Source organism: Thamnophis elegans, chromosome 9, assembly GCF_009769535.1.
Source record: "Thamnophis elegans isolate rThaEle1 chromosome 9, rThaEle1.pri, whole genome shotgun sequence".
NCBI classification, from domain to species: domain Eukaryota; kingdom Metazoa; phylum Chordata; class Lepidosauria; order Squamata; family Colubridae; genus Thamnophis; species Thamnophis elegans.
In genome coordinates, this window is record NC_045549.1 from 75020443 (window position 1) to 75038913 (window position 18471).

General features: G+C 47.0%; 1 protein-coding gene across 1 annotated transcript in view; it reads left to right on the forward strand.

The window, feature by feature from the left end:
- HTT (huntingtin) overlaps nt 1-18066 on the forward strand; it is a 109869-nt gene extending 91803 nt beyond the window's left edge. The window contains exons 52-64 of the mRNA XM_032223789.1: nt 772-959; nt 2298-2424; nt 3330-3430; nt 4266-4420; nt 5699-5838; nt 7025-7107; nt 7917-8047; nt 9160-9289; nt 11692-11847; nt 12781-12971; nt 14695-14809; nt 16615-16828; nt 17934-18066. Coding sequence (XP_032079680.1) covers nt 772-959; nt 2298-2424; nt 3330-3430; nt 4266-4420; nt 5699-5838; nt 7025-7107; nt 7917-8047; nt 9160-9289; nt 11692-11847; nt 12781-12971; nt 14695-14809; nt 16615-16828; nt 17934-18043 — 1841 coding nt within the window. The 3' untranslated portion in view covers nt 18044-18066. The remainder of the gene's footprint in view (nt 1-771; nt 960-2297; nt 2425-3329; nt 3431-4265; nt 4421-5698; nt 5839-7024; nt 7108-7916; nt 8048-9159; nt 9290-11691; nt 11848-12780; nt 12972-14694; nt 14810-16614; nt 16829-17933) is intronic.
- Nucleotides 18067-18471: the final 405 nt, after the last annotated feature.

Genomic DNA, 18471 nt, shown 5'->3' on the forward strand with positions numbered 1-18471 from the left:
ATGGATGGATGGATGGATGGATAAGATAGGATACTGGATGGATGGAGGGATGAATGAATGTTTGGATGTATGGATAAGATAGAATGCATGATGGATGGATGGGTGGGTGGATGGATAAGATACTGGATGGATGCATGCATGTATAAGATAGGAGACATGATAAACAGGATGGGTGGATGGGTGAATAAGATAGGATACTGGATGAATGCATGGATGGAAGGATGAATGAATTGCTGGATGTTTGGATAAGATAGGATGCATGATGAATGGATGGGTGGATGGATGGATGTATGGATAAGATAGGATACTGGATGCATGGATGCATGAATGAATTGTTGATGTATGGATAAGACAGGACACAGGATGGATGCATGGATGGAGGGATGAATGAATGTTTGGATGTATGGATAAGATAGAATGCATGATGGATGGATGGATGGATGGATGGATAAGATACTGGATGGATGCATGCATGTATAAGATAGGAGACATGATAACAGGATGGGTGGATGGATGGATAAGATAGGATACTGGATGAATGCATGGATGGAAGGTTGAATGAATTGTTGGATGTATGGATAAGATAGGACACATGACGGACGGATGGATGGATGGATAAGAGGGGACATGATAGATATGATAGACATGATAGATGGATGCATGAATGGATGGATGGATGTATAAGTTAGGATACTGGATGGATGGATACTCCCAGTTCTTAACTTCCACTTAATTTACTATAATAATTTTTTGATTTATTGTCCACTTAAGATTCTGAGTCCATTACAGCAACGTGTGAAGTGGTAGCCGAGTTGGTGGAATGCCTGCAGTCTGTCTTGGCTCTGGGGCACAAGAAGAACAGCCCGATCCCCGCATTCCTGACCCCCGTTCTGAGGAGCATCATCATCAGCCTGTCTCGGCTGCCCTTAGTCAACAGCTACGCCCGGGTACCCCTCCTGGTACGTCCTGAACTGAGAAGCCAAAGTTTTTTTTCCCCGTGCTTAGTCTGCTTTTGTTTTTCAAAGGAATTTAGCCACAGCGTTTATATTTTGAGATATCTATATTTATTATTGCAAATAATATAGTGCTTCTTTTTAATGATCTGTCTTTAGTCAGGTGTTCTGACCCAGCCTTCCTTAGAAAGCAAGAAGCTTTCAGAGGAATATTTATCAACACGAACCTTATCTCGCTTGGAGCACTGCCAGATAACTAGTTTCCACATACAGTGAGAGGCAACAGAGTCTCTTATAGTCACAAAGAAAACTTTCCACTCATGAAACGACCAAAGGAATGAATTGTTTCCTGCAAAAGCCCCCCCCCCTCCCCATTTGCTCCTCTTTAGTTTCCTCTGGGAGGGGCCAATCAACTCCAAGGTGTGGCTTTACTCCCAAGTCGACCCTGCTTTCTGAGTTGTTCTTGTCTTCTGGCAGCTCTGCACATGCGCACACTGGGAACAGGCTCCAGCTGTTCTTCTGCCTCACTGCTCTCTAGCTCCTTCTCTGCCTCCGACGCAGAGCCCTCCTCTGAGCTTTCCTCAGCCCCCAGGACTGGGTTCCTCCCCAACCTCCTCACTCTCCGACTCTGCTGGCAGCTCCACTGGCCGCCGCCGGGCCACAACACTAGGAACGAAATGCCCCAAAAGCCCAGCTTCCAAATGGCTAGTATTTGCTTTACGAGTTGACAGTATTAGTATACAGATTGCAAACTCATGGTGGGATGCAACTGTTTTTAACAACCGGTTCAGTGAGCAGGCGTTTTGCGCTACACAGACACACACATCCTGCGCCACACAGTTCGGCGGGCCATTTGGGCCTAGGAGGCCTCCCTAAACTGACCTGGGAGCCAGAACGGGGCGCCTGGAGAGTCCTGGGAGAGGAGGGGCGGGGCCAGCTCGTCGTCAGAACTACCGGTTTGCGAATCAGATGTGAGATTAATGTCCAGTTCACCCGAATCGGCCCGAACTGGCTGAATCCCACCCCTGCAGGTAGTCCTCGAGATACAACCACAAGGGTGCCCAAAATTTATACGGTTAAAGTGAGACATTTGCTAAGTGAGTTTTGCTCCATTTTACCACCTTTCTCGCCACAGTTGCTAGGTCGCAAAAGGGGGTCACACGACCCCCCCCAGGACACTGCAACCGTCATAAATGTGAGTCAGTGGCGAAGGGTCTGAATTTCGATCCCATGACCCAGGGATGGTCATAAGTGTGAAAAATGGTCGTCAGTCACTTTTTTTCCCAGTGATGTTGCAACTTTGGGCACTAAGTGAGCTTTCTCCACCCTTCTACGCCGGGATAGGTCTGGAAATTGGGCTGGTCGCCAAGGCCGACGGGGGAATTCGGCACGACGTTCCCAGAAATCCCGGTGGAATTTCTCCAAGAGAGAGAAATCTTCAAAGAATTCATCTACCGAATTAACACGCTGGGTAAGTCCCGGAAAGTGGAAATGAGTTTTAGTCAGGAAACCCCCGAAAGGCTTTTGGGACAGGTTAACGTTTTAAAACCCCCATTAAAAAGTTTTAATTCTGGGTGAATCCTGTTATGTGTTAAGCAGGAAAACAAGAGACCCCAAATTACGACGTTATCTGTTACAGGAGGCTGACTGAATGAATGTTTTTTAAAAAAAATATTTTGGGTTTTGAGAAATAGTAATTCTAAAGGGAAAAAAAAGTATGATATTCCCATCAATTCCTATATTATGTGCAGTTTTTTAACTCTTTACTTTTTAAAATTTATTTTCTGTAAGCCGCCCGGAGTCCTTCGGGATTGGGCGGCCTATAAATTCATTAAATCAAATCAAATTAATTAAGAAGTGTTGGGAAATTCCCATGTACCGTATGTTGGAATCTCATCCCTGGATAATAAAATAATAAAATAAAGTTTTAATTCTGGGTGAATTTGCCTGCAATTCTCTGCCATCCTTAGCAGCCGTTGCAGATCTGAAGGTCTCCAGCCCAGGCAGAGTTCCTGAGAACAGGGACATAAAAATTGCAACATCAGTAGCATTTAGACTTATATCCCGCTTCACAGTGCTTTCACAGCCCTCTCTAAGCGGTTTACAGAGTCAGCCTCTTGCCCCCAACAATTTGGCTCCTCAGTTGACCCACCTCGGAAGGACGGAAGGCTGAGCCAACCTTGGGCCGGTCAGGATCGAACTTCCTAGCTGTGGGCAGATAGCCTGCAATACTGCATTCTAACCTCTGCGCCACGCTGCTGTCCCTCCGGGTTTTAAATAAGCGGCTCTGGATTCTGGAAGGCTAAATGTTGATTGATGTGTGTCATATTTCTGAAGCTGCCCATCTCATGGCAAGCATGTGCTTTTTATCTCTAGGGTGGACCAACCGCATGCAGTTTGAGGAAACCTGGGCCAGCCTCCTGGGAGTCCTCGTGACCCAGCCGATCGCCATGGATCAGGAGGAAAACCAGCAAGAGGTAAAATAATCAGGGGTCTTTGGTGCCCTCTGGCCTTGGCCTCCCTCCCTCCCTCCCTCTCTCTCTCTCTCTCTCTCTCTCTCTCCCTCTCCCTCTCTCTCTTTGTCTTCTCTCTGTGTTTCTCTCTGCCTTTCTCTCTCTCTCTCTCTCTCTCTTTGTCTTCTCTCTGTGTTTCTCTCTGCCTTTCTCTCTCTCTCCCTCCCTGTCTCTCTTTGTCTTCTCTCTGTGTTTCTCTGTGTGTGTGTCTCTCTCTGCCTCTCTCTCTCTCTCTCTCTCTCTCTCTCTCTCTCTCTCTCTCTCTCTCTCTCTCTGCCTCTCTCTCTTTGTCTTCTCTCTGTGTTTCTCTGTTTGTGTCTCTCTCTGTGTCTCTCTTTCTCTATGTGCGTCTTACACACCGAATACAACATTTTTGGCCTCGCGAAACCTCGCCCCTTTGCAAAAATGGGCACGCAGAGGGTTTGGGAGGCCTGCAAAGTACTCATGGGGGCCCAGGAGGGCAAAAATGAGTGGAAAATGGGCCATTTTTTGTTCATTTCTGCCCCAGCCCCCAGGAGCACTCTACAAGCCTCCCGAAGCCTATGCATGCCATTTTTTTGCAATAATAATAATAATAATAATGGCCTTTTTTGCTCATTTTTGCCCCCAGCCCCCGGGAGCACTTTGCAGGGGTTTTTTCACAAAAAAAAAACGAGGCGTGCAGAGGGCAAAAGCTTTTTTAAAAAAATGTACCTCTTCAAAATCATGGTGCGTCTTATACTCTGGTGCGTCTTATACTTCCAAAAATACGGTAGATAGACACCTGTGCCTTTTTTTTTTTTTTTTTTTTTGTTTCCAGGAAGACATGGAAAGGACCCAGATCAATGTCCTGGCTGTGCAAGCCATCACCTCCTTGGTGCTGAGCGCAATGACCATCCCGCTGGCTGGCAACCCAGCCGTCAGCTGTCTGGAGCAGCAGCCTCGGAACAAAACCTTGAAAGCTCTTGACACCAGGTATTTCGGGGGGGGGGAGGAATGGGGGCATTTGCTTCCTTTATCCCTCATTAGGCCTTGATTGGGGGAACGCAACCTATAACCTCCTGGGTTCTGTGATAGGGGTGTAATAGGGAGTTGTCAAAAACAGGAACAAGAGAAACCTCCAGGAGAAGTTCCCTGAGTCTGCCACAGGCTTCCCGGTGGCAGAATAGGAATGGGAATGAGAATAGAATAGAATAGAATAGAATAGAATAGAATAGAAAATGGAATGGAATAGAATAAAGAATAGGAAGAGAAAAGAGACGAGAAAGAATGGAATGGAATGGAAAATAGAATTAGAATGGAATAGAAAATGGAATGGAATGAAATAAAGAATAGGAAGAGAGAAGAGACGAGAAAGAATGGAATGGAATGGAATGGAAAAGAATAGAATAAGAATAGAATAGAATAGAATAGAAAGTATGGACTGGAATAGAGAATAGAAAGAGAGGAGAAGAGATGAGAAAATATGGAATGGAATAGAATAGGAGTAAGAATAGAATAGAATAGAATAGAAAATATGGAATGGAATAGAGAATAGGAAGAGAGGAGAAGAGATGAGAAAATATGGAATGGAATAGGAGTAAGAATAGAATAGAATGGAATGGAATGGAAAATATGGAATAGAGAATAGAAAGAGAGGAGAAGAGACGAGAAAATATGGAATAGGAATAGAATAGAATAGAAAATATGGAATGGAATAGAGAATAGGAAGAGAGGAGAAGAGATGAGAAAATATGGAATGGAATAGAATTTTTACAAAATTTTACAAAAATAGAATGCACTTTTTCTAAGAGTCTCAACCTCTTTTTTTACATCGGGGCGACTTAAGCAGCACGAGTTCAACCATGGACAAATCCCTTCTAATCCCAACAAGTGATTGAGAAGGATTAAAAGCAGTTTTCTTTTATTTTCTCTCTCTCGCTCACTCTCTCTCTCCCTTCATTTGACTCTGTATCATTATATTTATCTAAGACAGTGTCCCTCAACTTGCAATACACAGAACCCTGGTGGGGGGGACAGGATGTCATCACGGGGGGTCTGTGACGGCTTGAAGAACTGTTATGGTTTAAATCTTGAGTTAACTTTTAACAATCACTACATGAACTGTCATAAGCCGAGGACTTCCTATAGCCCATTTCAAGTATCACGTGCTTTCAGGGGAGAAGGAGCATGTCTTTTTCAAACGCCTCACTGATTTGACAATTCCTAAATATATTATTACTCACACAATGCATTCTTTCTGCTGACTATCAGGTTCGGGAGGAAATTGAACATTATCCGTGGGATTGTCGAGCAAGAGATCCAAGAAATGGCCTCTAAGAGGGACAACGTCGCTTGCCACCACGTATACCAGGTGTGGGACCCTGTTCCATCCCTGGCCCCCTCTACTACAGGTAAAACGGTGGTTTATATATTTGTCAGTATCTCAACTCAGTGGCTCAGTGGCTAAGACGCCGAACTTGTCGATCAGAAAGGTCGGCAGTTCAGCAGTTTGAATCCCTAGTGCTGCTTAATGGAGTGAGCTCCCGTGACTTGTCCCAGCTTCTGCCAACCTAGCAGTTCAAAAGCACGTAAAAATGCAAATAGAAAAACAGGGACCACCTTTGGTGGGAAGGGAACAGCATTCCATGCTCCTTCGGCGTTGAGTCATGCCGGCCACATGACCACAGAGACGTCTTCGGACAGCGCTAGCTCTTTGGCTTTGAAAGGGAGATGAGCACCGCCTAATGAAGCTGTTAATAAATCACTGCTTTTTGTATTACACTATTGGGTTGTTTATTATGAAGCAGGCATCGTTAGGGTACTTTACAGCTGGATCAGCCTGCTCTGTTCTCGCCTTCTCTCTACTCTCCATGCTCTCGGATCAGGAGTGGATGGTCCTTGCTCATTGCCTGAGCTCTGTCCCTCATGTTCACTGCTCAGTCTCTCCTGGTCATCCTGCCTCTGTTCTTCCCTGCCTACAAGCCATCCCAATCCTGAAAGGCCCTGGCCTGACTTGGCTTCCTCCTCCACACATTCCTCCGAAGCCAATGAAACCGCCCCTTCGTCGGCTCCATTTCCGGTTGATCTTCCTCCGCTGATTCAGACTCCGACGGAGGCCTGACACCTTCCCCTCTCCTCCAGTAACAGACAAGAGGAGAGAATCCCCCTCCTCAGTTTCTTCCTGCAGGCCAAGCCGTCCCCCAGATCAGGGACTGCAGCAGTGGTGGGATTCCAAATCTTTTCCTACCGGTTCTACGAGAGCGTGCTTTGCGCGTATAGCACTCAAAGACCGTCCTCGGTGTCAGCGGTGCTGAGGCGCGGTAATCTCCTCTGCCGTGTGAATCAGCTGAGCTAAAAAAACCAAAGGAATATAGGACAGGGAACGACGGGGGCAGGAGGTTGGGGCCAGCCAGAGGTGGTATTTGCCGGTTCTCCGAACTACTGAAAATTTTCGCTACCGGTTCGCCCGAACCACTCCGAACCGGCTGAAAAACCACCTCTGAAGTGGAGATCTGTGTAGTTTCTCCTTTATCTGTCTAATAGATGAACAAATCGGATCTCTGGCCATCCTAGTTACATTTCTTCTTCTCATTTCAGGTTCCCTCATTAGCCATGAGAAACTGCTACTTCAGATCAATACGGAACGCGAAATGGGGAATATGTCATACAAACTGGGACAGGTGTGTCCAAATGCCCTTTAAGTAAAGGAAAGAGAGTCATTTTTCGGAGTTACAGCGGCACTGAACCAAAGGGACTTCTGGCCATTTTTCACACTTTACGACCACTGCAGCATCCTCCCCCCTCCCTCCCCCCCTCCCTCCCCCCGTGATCATGTGGTTTATATTCGGACGTTTGGCAACCGACTTCTATTTGATGACGGTCGCAACGTCCGAGGGGGGGTGTGTGTCACACGACCTCGTTTGTGACCTTCCGACAAGCAAAGTTGACGGGGCAAGCTAGATTCACTGAACGACCGTGTGACTGAGTTAACAACTTCAGTGACTCGCTTAACGGCGGCTGGCGAGAAAAATTGTGAAATTAGCAATAGCAATAGCAGTTAGACTTATATACCGCTTCATAGGGCTTTCAGCCCTCTCTAAGCGGTTTACAGAGTCAGCATATCGCCCCCAACAACAATCTGGGTTCTCATTTCACCCACCTCGGAAGGATGGAAGGCTGAGTCAACCCTGAGCCGGTGAGATTAGAACAGCCGAACTGCAGAACTACAGTCAGCTGAAGTAGCCTGCAGTGCTGCATTTAACCACTGCGCCACCTCGGCTCTTTTAACCCCTGTGCAACACCGAAATGTTGAGCCTTGGGTTTTGGTCGTACGTCGAGAACTCGCCGTAGATGGCGTTTTTGGTGTCTTCATTACTTGACCGACACATGAATTCAGGGTGATGTTTTGTGACGTTGATGCGCGCATTGTGAAGGAGCTCAAGAATTGCTTTCAATCTTTTATTTTTTTCTTTCTTTTTTTGACCGGCAGGTCTCCATCCATTCGGTGTGGCTGGGAAATAGCATTACCCCGTTGCGGGAAGAAGAATGGGGCGAAGATGAAGATGATGAGAGTGACATGCCTGCCCTTTCTTCCCCCCCTTCTTCCCCCATCAATTCCAGGTGTGTCTTTTTTTCTCTCTCTCTCTCTTCTGGTGCCCATCCGGGAGTTTCGGTTCAGAATAACCTCAAAGCTTTCAAATCTGAGATGAAATTCCCGTATCTTAATTACTGTATTTTTCAGAGTATAAGACGCACCTTTCCCCCCCAAAAATACATTGAATACAGCACTTTTGACCTCCCAAAACCCCTCCCCCTTTGCAAAAATGGTCGTGAATAGCCTTTAGGAGGCTTCCAGAGTGCTCCTGGGGGCTGGGGAGGGCAAAAATGAACAAAGAACAGGCTGTTTTTTTGCTCATTTTTGCCCCAAGGGCACTCTGTAAGCCTCCTAAAGGCTAGCCATGCCCTTTTTGGGGGGGGGGGAACGGGCCATTTTTGGGGGGTCTGCAGAGTGCAAAAACTTTTTTTTTTAATTTGCCTCTTCAAACTCTTGGTGCGTCTTATCCTCTGGTGGGTCTTATACTCCAAAAAATATGGTAGTCAGGTGGTCCTTGACTTACAACACATTTAATGACCAAACTTACCGTTTTTCACACTTATGACCTTTTAGCATCCCCATCAGAGGTGGGTTGCTACCAGTTCACACCAGTTCGGGCGAACAGGTAGTGGAAATTGTGACTGGTTGCCGAACCGGTAGGAACAGCAGGCTGGCCACGCCCCTGAACCGGTTTCCCGGTCGCCATGGCATGTTCTTTTGACATTTTTAATGTTGTGCCCGTGCGCAGACCTATTTACAAGGAACTGCGCCGGCGCACATCGAACAGGCAGTAACACCGGCAGAAACACACACACACCCCCCGAACCCCCTGATCATCTATGGAGATTCTCCGTCATCCAGGTCAGAGCAGAAGAAGCTTCCTGGATGAGAAGCGAAACATCAAAGAAAAACCAGAAAAGTTCCAGTTGCCCCTTGGAAAAGAAAAAAGCACTTTGGGGACATCCCCCCCTGGTCACATGATCAAAATTCACACGCTTGGCAACTGACTCACGCTTACGACGGTTGCGATATGTCACATATCTCATCCTCCACCCGAGTTTCAGATATTCGCCAACATCGCAAATCTTAATATTTACAATGGGTTTCCGTCAACTCATGAACCTCTCTTGACTTGTAGGAAGCACCGTGCCGGGGTGGACATTCATTCGTGCTCCCAGTTCCTGCTGGAGTTATACAGTCAATGGATTCTCCCGTCCACCCCAAACAAGAAGACGCCAGTTACCCTGATCAGCGAAGTGGTCCGATCCGTAAGCGTTCTAAGTGCTTTCATTCTCACAAACCCCGCTTTGAACTGTTGACGGTCCCGCTGAGCGCGGCAGCAAAGAAATACTTTCCTTGATACAATTAACCGTGTTTCTGCGTAGTTCTGGCTTTATTTTACCAAGGTTATAAATCTCTCCAAATCTGAGCGTCTCACATCTTAGTGGCGTGATGTCTAACCTTTTTCCCATCACGTGCCAAAAGCGGGAGGAGTGCAGGGGGGTCGTGCACGCGGTATGCCCACACCCATCTCCCGGGGGAGAGCCTTCTCTGTTGCAGCTCCAACCCTCTGGAACGAGCTCCCCGTGGAGATCCGGACCCTTACGACCCTCCAGGCCTTCTATAAAGCCACTAAGTCCTGGCTGTTCCGGCAGGCCGGGGGCTGTTGAAGTATCCAGCCCCACTTTAATTGTGAATGTTGTTGTATCTTAAATTGTTGTCTGCCTTATTTATTCCCTTTCCCCTTTTTATTGTAAGCCGCCCGGAGTCCTCCGGGAGTGGGCGGCATACAAGATTAATAAACTATAACTATAATTCTACGCATGCGTGCAAACCAGTGTTGAGATTCAAATAATTTAACAACAGATTCTCTGCCCTAATGATTTTCTTCCAACAACCAGTTCACCAAAAGGCTCAGAAATTTAACAACCGGTTCTTCTGAAGTGGGGCGAACCGGCTGAATCCCACCACTGGTGCAAACCCGCTTCCCCCACTCCCCGCTTTTGCTGCACAATGGACTCGGTTTTTTTGCCCTCCCCAGAGGCTTTCTAGGAGCCTGGGGAGGGCGAAAACAGCCCCCACCCTCCGAGGCTAACGGCCCAGCGCACAAACTGGAAGTCCGTTTCCCGAAAAAGAAGGCTGAAGCCCGCTGGCAAGCGCGCATGCGCACTGGAGCTTACAGGGCAACGCCTCGTGGGCCCTAACAAATGGCTTGCGTGCCAAAGGTTTGCCATCACGGCCTTAGTGCCTTAAGACAGCTAGTCCTCGACTTACCACATATCATGTAGGGACCGTTCAAAGTTACAACGGCACTGAGAAAAGTGACTGGCGGCCATTTTTCACACTTAATGACCACGGCAGCTTCCCCACGGTCCCGCGTTTAAAACTCAGGCGCTTGGTAAACTGACTCGTATTTTTTTTCCCAATATATTTTTATTATTTTTACATTTAAAACAATGCAGTGACTACACATTCACATTATATACAGCTATTCACAACTTTTGACAATTAGCCTACTTAATACATTATCAATCCTTCTGTCCAATCACAGTATATACAGTTTGCTCCAGTCTTGTCACCTTGTCGAGCCGAGGTGGCGCAGTGGTTAAATGCAGCACTGCAGGCTACTTCAGCTGACTGCAGTTCTGCACTTCGGCGGTTCAAATCTCACCGGCTCAAGGTTGACTCAGCCTTCCATCCTTCCGAGGTGGGTAAAATGAGGACCCGGATTGTTGTTGGGGGCAATATGCTGACTCTGTAAACCGCTTAGAGAGAGCTGAAAGCCCTATGAAGCGGTATATAAGTCTTAACTGCTATTGCTATGGCTATTGTCTTATACCAGTCATAAAATCTATTCCAGACTTCAAAATATTCTGACTCCCCTTTATTTTTAAGTTCAAGAGGGAGCCTCTCTGCTTCCGCACAGGCCAACACTTTTCTGATTATATCTAGCTCTGGTGGTGTGTTCTCTTTTTCCCAATACTCGGTTGCAGTGTTCCCTTTTGCGTCCTTCTGACCAGCACAGTCAACGGGGAGGCCAGATTCATTTAACGACCGTGTTACTAATTGAACCACTGCAGGGAATCCCTTAACAAATGCAGCAGGAAAACGGGAGATGAGTCCCATCATCTGCAAATTTGCATTCCCATCATCATCCATGACCTAGATGACAGAGAATCTCCCAAGAGGCAATGCAATGAAACACAGGTGGTCCTCAAGTTATGACCACCGTTGAGCCCAGAATTCCCGTTGCTAAGTGAAACGTTTGCGAAGTGAGTTTTTCCCGTTTTACGATATTTCTTGCCACAGTTGCTAAGCGAGTCACCACAGTTGTTAAACCAGTATCCCGGTTGTTAAGTGAAACTGGTTTTCCTATTGACTGTGCTTGTCAGAAGGTCACTAAAAAGGGGATCACGTGATCCCGGGACATTAAAACCATCATAAATCTGAGTCAGTAGCCAAGCGTCCATTGCTGCCATGGTCATTAAGTGCGAAAACGGGTCATCAGTCACTTTTTCCCCGCCAGTGATGTTGTAACTTTGAACGGTCACTAAATGAACTTTCCTTCCCAGGATTCCTTCTGCCCCAAATTCTGACGCAAAGACTTGAGATCTACGACATTAAAGGGTCCTCTTATTTTCATGCGTTTTCTGGCTTTATGTCTTCGCAGCTTTTAGCCGTCTCTGACTTGTTTACGGAGAGAAATCAGTTTGAAATGATGTACGCGACGTTAACTGAACTGCGAAAAGTCCACCCGTCGGAAGACGAGATTCTTCTCCAGTATTTGGTCCCTGCTGTGTGCAAAGCAGCGGCTGTCCTTGGCATGGTAAGATTTTTGGATAATCACAGGAAAGTCCTCGACTTACGACCCACAATAGAGTCCAAAACTTCCTGTCACGACCCAGGGGCACGGCACAGAGGCAAGGCAGGCAGCTGATAGTTCAAACTGCCCCTTTACTGCTCCAAATTGCCCCAAACGCTCCCACGTTTCTGGCAAGTCCCAGAGAAAAGTGTGAAAACACACACACACACACACACACACACACACACACACCTTGAGTCCAATGCTGTGAGCACCACAATTGCAAAGCAAGAAGTCCAGGAAGCAAAGGAGCACAGCAAGTAATCCAGAAATCCAGAAAGAATGCAAGGAATCCAGGAAAGTTTAAACGTCTGCACTCCATGATTTTAGCGTTTGTTCCCGAGAATTCCCCCCCCCCCAGTGTCTCCTTAAGTCTCAGTCCCCAGGTGTGGCTTGTGAAGAGGGGTGGGGCCCCTCTCTCCTCCCGAGTAGTCGAGTCAGCCTGCGCTGTTCTCGCCTTCTCTCCACTCTCCACGCTCTCGGATCAGGAGTGAGTGGTCCTTGCTCCTCGCCTGAGCTCTGTCTCTCGTGTTCACTGCTTGAATAGCAATAGCAATAGTTAGGCTTATATACCGCTTCATAGGGCTTTCAGCCCTCTCTAAGCGGTTTACAGAGTCAGCATATTGCCCCCAACAACAATCTGGGTCCTCATTTTACCCACCTCGGAAGGATGGAAGGCTGAGTCAACCTTGAGCCTGGTGGGATTTGAACAGCCAAACTGCTGAACTGCAGTCAGTTGAAGTAGCCTGCAGTGCTGCATTTAACCACTGCACCACCTCGGCTGCTTAGCCTCTCTTGGTCATCCTGCCCCCCCTTCCATCCCAATCCTGAAAGGCCCTGGCCTAAATTCATTTGGACACCACCACCACTACTCCCCATCTTTTTTCCATCCATCAGGATAAAGCAGTGGCGGAGCCTGTCAGCCGCCTGCTGGAATCGACGCTCCGCAGCGCGCACATGCCGAGCCGAATTGGCGCGCTGCATGGCATCCTGTACATTTTGGAGTGCGACCTCCTGGACGAGACGGCGAAGCAACTTATTCCGGTCATCACCGAATACCTGCTGTCCAATCTGCGTGGCGTAGCCCAGTAGGTCTTGGTAGAAGAAACTCCTCGCTAAAATTATCATCCAATGGGGTGTGTGTGTGTGTGTGTGGAATTGTAAAGGGGAAAAAAACCACACTGTTATGTAAGCTCCCCGTTGGGAGAGCGAGTGTGTTCAGCGAAGCGTTGTGAGAGTTGTGTTGGAGAACACACAAACCAGCGTACAGAGACACTGCAGTTTAAATAGGCTTTTACTTTCGTGGAAATAAGAGGTATCAGAGTCCATCAAACAGTCCAAGTCATACACGGATAAGACAGTCAGTCATCAACGTCTTTCAGTTAAGGGATAATCCAAATAATATAGTCCATAATCATACAAACAGTCTGTCACTCAAAGTTTGCTAGCAGTTGCAAAACTTACAATAGCTCACGGCACCTTCTAACAGCCAGCTTCCAAAAACACTCAGATCAGATCAGCCCAGCATCTAACAAAACAGAACTAACAGTCGTTCTGGCTCCCTCTTATGGCTGATTGAGGAAAACAGCAACCAATCACATTTTACAGTATGATTTAAAGAAACAGGTACAACATTGTTCCATGATTTATATATATTGCCAATCCAACCGTTAGATTATATTCCTAACACACACGCATCAAAACCTAACCTGGTTATCTATTTTGGGGTGGGGGAAGAGGTGTTTTATTGAAATGCTAAAACAGCCCTGAGAAACTTTAGTTCCCGATAAAGGAGAATATTTGTAGCTCAGGGTTGAAATGAGCAGTCCCTTGGTGCTCTCTGAGCTTGGTAGTTTTTTTGCAGACATTTCATGACCCAACTAGGTAACATTATCAGTGTTAGGAGGGAGAGGAATACTCTCAATTCATATTCTAGTGGTTGGCCCTGTGAGTGTTAGCAGGAGGCTTCTTTGATCGGGGTATTATTGTTAGTTTTTTGGCAGTTCCTTGATTGGGGCATTGGTTCCTTCTTTAGATATTGTTTTATTTTTACAGCTAGTCCTTGACCTGTGACCCCAGTTGAGCCCAAAATTTCTGTCCTTAAGCTGAGACATTTGTGAAGTGAGTTCTGCCCCATTTTACGACCTTTCTTAGTTGTTAAGTGCATCCCTGCACCCGGTTGTTAAGTGAAACTGGCCTCCCCATTGATTTTGCTTGTTGGAAGGTCACATAAGGGGATGATGGCGTGACCCCGGGACACAGCAACCGTCATAAAGACAAGTCAGTTACCAAGCGACTGAATTTTGATTAGAGTTGCCAGGAGAAGGGAAGAGCTAAAGAACAAGGGTCGACTCGGGAGTAAAGGCACAGGTGGACGGTGAATGGCCCCTCCCAGAGGGAATAAAGAGGAGCGAAAGGGGAGTGGAGTTTTCAGGAGACAATTAGTTCGTTTCATTAGTGTGAAGATTTGTTCGTGACTCTCAGAGATTCTGCCAAGTATTTCCTTGTACAGTGTTGCGTTTGGAAGATATCGGCCTGGCAGCTCTCCAAGCCTGATGAGGTCTGTGGTTGTCAATTCACCCTTGAAAGTCTGTTTGCTGGGACTGCTTGGTAGATGTGAATGCGAGGGATTCACAGTAGCTTCATAAAAAGGGATTTTGTCCGGACAAGGAATCTGCTTTGTGGTTTTGGGAAGCCTCGGTCAGAAGAAGTAGAAAAATGAAAGAAGAGCGTGTTTGTTTTTAGTGCTGATCTCTGTCATACGTTGAAACACCACACGCACACACTTCTTTTTTGTCTCTCTTTTAACAGCTGTGTGCACCTCCACAGCCAGCAGCACATCTTGGTCATGTGCGCAGTGGCCTTCTACTTAATCGAAAACTACCCTGCTGACGTCGGACCCGAATTCTCTTCTGGAATTATTCAGGTAGGGTTGAGGCCTCCAGAGAGTTTCCCGCGTGGCCTTCGAGGAAAGGCGGAGGTGAAAAGAACCTTCTCGGTTGACCCTCATGTGAGATAAAAACCCAACTATCAAATCCTCACAACACAGAGGCAAGTCTGGTTCACAATTCAAAAAGGTTTATTTACAGAAAAATAAAAAGCATTTGCAAAGGCGGCCTCCGAGTCTCTTCCCAAGCAGATCGCATACAAGGAGAGCAAAGAATAGCCTTCAAACAACACATTTGATAAACTCCTAAGGAACTCTCCCCCTCCTGCTCATTCAATTAAGTCATTTCTTTTGTCATTCCATACTCTTAAAGAGAACTTGACAATTTCTTGAGAGGCCCCTATCTCTTTATTTGGTTTTTCTGGTGCCTTTCGTCTGAGCAGATGGCTTCCTATCTAACTTGTACGTAGGCTTGGAATAACAAAGGTTATCTTGTCCTGTTTACCGAACACATTTTGTGGTTAGCAAAAGCACAGTAACTTTTTACACACTTTAAGCAAGAATATAATGGCTTATACATTTAACATTGTAAAAGAATACAAAAGCAACCTTTTAACATTTTATAAAAAAAAGTAACTTAATATCATTTCCTTCACTCACACCTTGCATTGGCCAGTCTCAAAACTTTGCTCAGCCATTCTTCTTTGTGTCAGGCCTGTCCCAACTTGGGCGTTGGGGAAAGAAAGACCCTCGACTCCACTTGTAGCAAAAGGCGTACGGGTGGTCCTCGACTTACCACAGTCCGTTTATTGACCGTTCAGAGTTACAGCGGCATTGAACCATGTGGCTTACCACCGTTTTTCAAAGTTACGACTTTTGTAGCGTCCTTGTGGTCATGTGATCAAAGTTTGGAGGCTTGGGAACAGGTTCATATTTACGACCGTCGCTGTGTCACACAAGGTCACACCATTCCCTCTTTGCAGCCTTCTGACCAGTAAAGTCAGTGGGGAAAGCAGATATTCATTTAACAGCTGGGTTACTAACTTATCAACTGCAGCGATCCACTTAACAGCTGTGGCAAGAAAGGTCGTAAAATGGGGCAAAGCTCACTTAACAAATGTCTCGTTTAACAAAAGAAAATTTGGGCTCCTTTGTGGCCGTAAGTCGAGGGCTACCTCTACTTTTACTAAAGCCAAGCGGTTACAAGCCAGATCTGAGGATTCCCGCGTAAACACAGTATTTTACCCCTCAGCCAGGCCTTCCTCCTTGATATTTAACAGATTAGCAGAGTTGGAAAGGACCTTGGAGGTCATCTAGTCCAACCCCCCCCCCTCTGCCGAAGCAGGAGACCCTACACTGTTTCTGACAGATGTCCAGTCTCTTCTCGAAAGCCTCCAGGGATGAAGCTCCCACAACTTCTGAATAACAGAATAATAACAGACTAATATATTTGGAAAGGACGTTGTGGGTCATCAAGTCCAACCCCATGGCCAAGCAGGAGACCCTACACCCTTTCTGACAGAGGGCAGTCCTGTCTCTTCCCGAAAGACTCCAGGGATGAAGCTCCCGCAACTTCTGAAAGCTGAAGTTGATCGTCCTGTTTGTGTCCAATGAGGTTCAAATGAGTCATTTTGGTCACCGTTCTAAAGTTTGGCGCCTCTTCGGTGGGCGTTCGCATGCCCGTGTCCTTGGGTCATTCAACCATTGTCTCTGGTTGGCACCTCTGTCATCCCTGTATCCCTCTATCCCCCCCCCTCCCCACATTTCAGGACGGGCTGCTATCGAGGCGAATGGGAGCTGATGCGACATGAACGGCAGATCTGACGCTTTCTCGTCTCTTCCAGATGTGCGGAGTGATGCTATCCGAAAACGAGGGATCCACTCCCTCGGTGATCTACCACTGTGTGCTCAGAGGTCTGGAAAGGCTCCTGCTCTCGGAGCAGCTCTCCCAGCCGGACTGCGAAGCGCTGGTGAAGCTGAGCGTGGACCGCGTGAATGTCCTTAGTCCGCATAGAGCCATGGCCGCCTTGGGACTCATGCTGAGCTGCATGTACACAGGTAACACGGTTTGCCGTTCTCAATGTTATTTAGGCGACGATCCACTGACTCAGAAGCGGGGGGGGGAGTGAGAAACACAGGCATTCGATTTACGACCACAAATGAGCCCCAGATTTCCGTTGCTGAATGAAACATTTGTGGAGTAAAATTTTGTCCCAATTTGCGATCTTTCTCACCGCCGTTGTTAAAACGAATCACTGCGGCTAAGTAACATGGTTCTTAAGTGAATCGGGCTTCTCCCTTGAGGGGATCATATGACCCCCGGGAACCTTGCAACCATCGTAAAGAGGAGTCAGTTGCCAAGTGTCTGAATTGTGATCAAGTGACTGTGGAGCTACTGCAGTGAAAAAAACTCACTCGTAACTCCCTCCTTTCAGTACTGTTGTAACTTTGAGCAGTCACTAAGGGAATGGTCGTAAGTCGAGGACTACCCGTATTGTCTTCCATCCTTGCAAGCGAATCATCATTTTAATGCCCCCATAATCCTTTGCGAAGTGGAATCTGGGCAACTGAATGGAGCCGAGTGTTTACTGGCCAACTGCTCTACCTGTCACCAATGCGGAGTTATATTCAGCCAATATATTCTCATTGTGCCCAGAGAGAGAAATACCTGCCTCTACCTAGGATCGAACTTACAGCCTCCCAATCGTGTGGCGAAGAGCTGTACCTCTAAGCCACCGCATCACTCATCTTAGCAAGCAAATGCTTGCGTTTATACCATGTACCAGCGGGGGAAGCGGGGGACCAGTATTTTCTACAGCTGGCTCAAAATGAATCAGTCTTTACGACTGCAGTCACTTTCAACTCAACAGTTCTTCTCAACCATCCTGGTTTTGTAGATCCTTGTTTGTCTCTAAGCTGGGTTGTTTTTGTGCAGCTGTCAGTTTTCCTGGTCGCATAACGAAGCATCTGCACAAAAACGACCGAGCTCAGAAACCCTTCACCGCTGATAGCGAAGGCGAATTGCCTGCATTCCGTCCATCGTTCTTTCTTGTCAATTCCCTTTGATCCATGTCACGAGGTTGTAGTAATCATTCTTATTTTTATCACTCTTCCCCCCCCCTTCTGCCTCCCCCCCCCCCCCCGCCCCCGATTGCGGCTTTAGGAAAAGAGAAAGTCAGTCCCGGACGAAGCGCAGATCCTCACTCGGCAGCTCCAGACAGTGAATCGGTCATCGTGGCGATGGAGCGAGTATCTGTCCTCTTTGACAGGTAGGAAGAAAAAGCCAGGAAGAATTAGTCCCTGCACAAAATAAATACAATTTTCCCAATTATTTTCCATTTAGAAATGTAACTAGCCGATAATCCTGGCATTGCCCGGGTATTTATTGGTGGGAGGAAATGTCCGGACCAAACGTAATTTCTAATGTTGGATTTTCCCCCTTACCAGAGGGAGCCCCCCTTATGGAGTACTGTGAAGCCGTTATCATGGCAACTCCACTGTCTGTACAGTAGAAGCCATTTTATGGCAGTACAGTAGAAGCCATTTTAAGACACAACAGGCTGTATCTTAACAGAACACACTCCCCGAGGGGTGTCTTACCCTCGCAGTATTTGTTTCCAGAGAGTAAGTCATCTGTTTACCAAGTTTGGTTGAAATTGCTTGAGTGGTTCCAGAGTTATGCGCATGTGCGCGCGCGCACA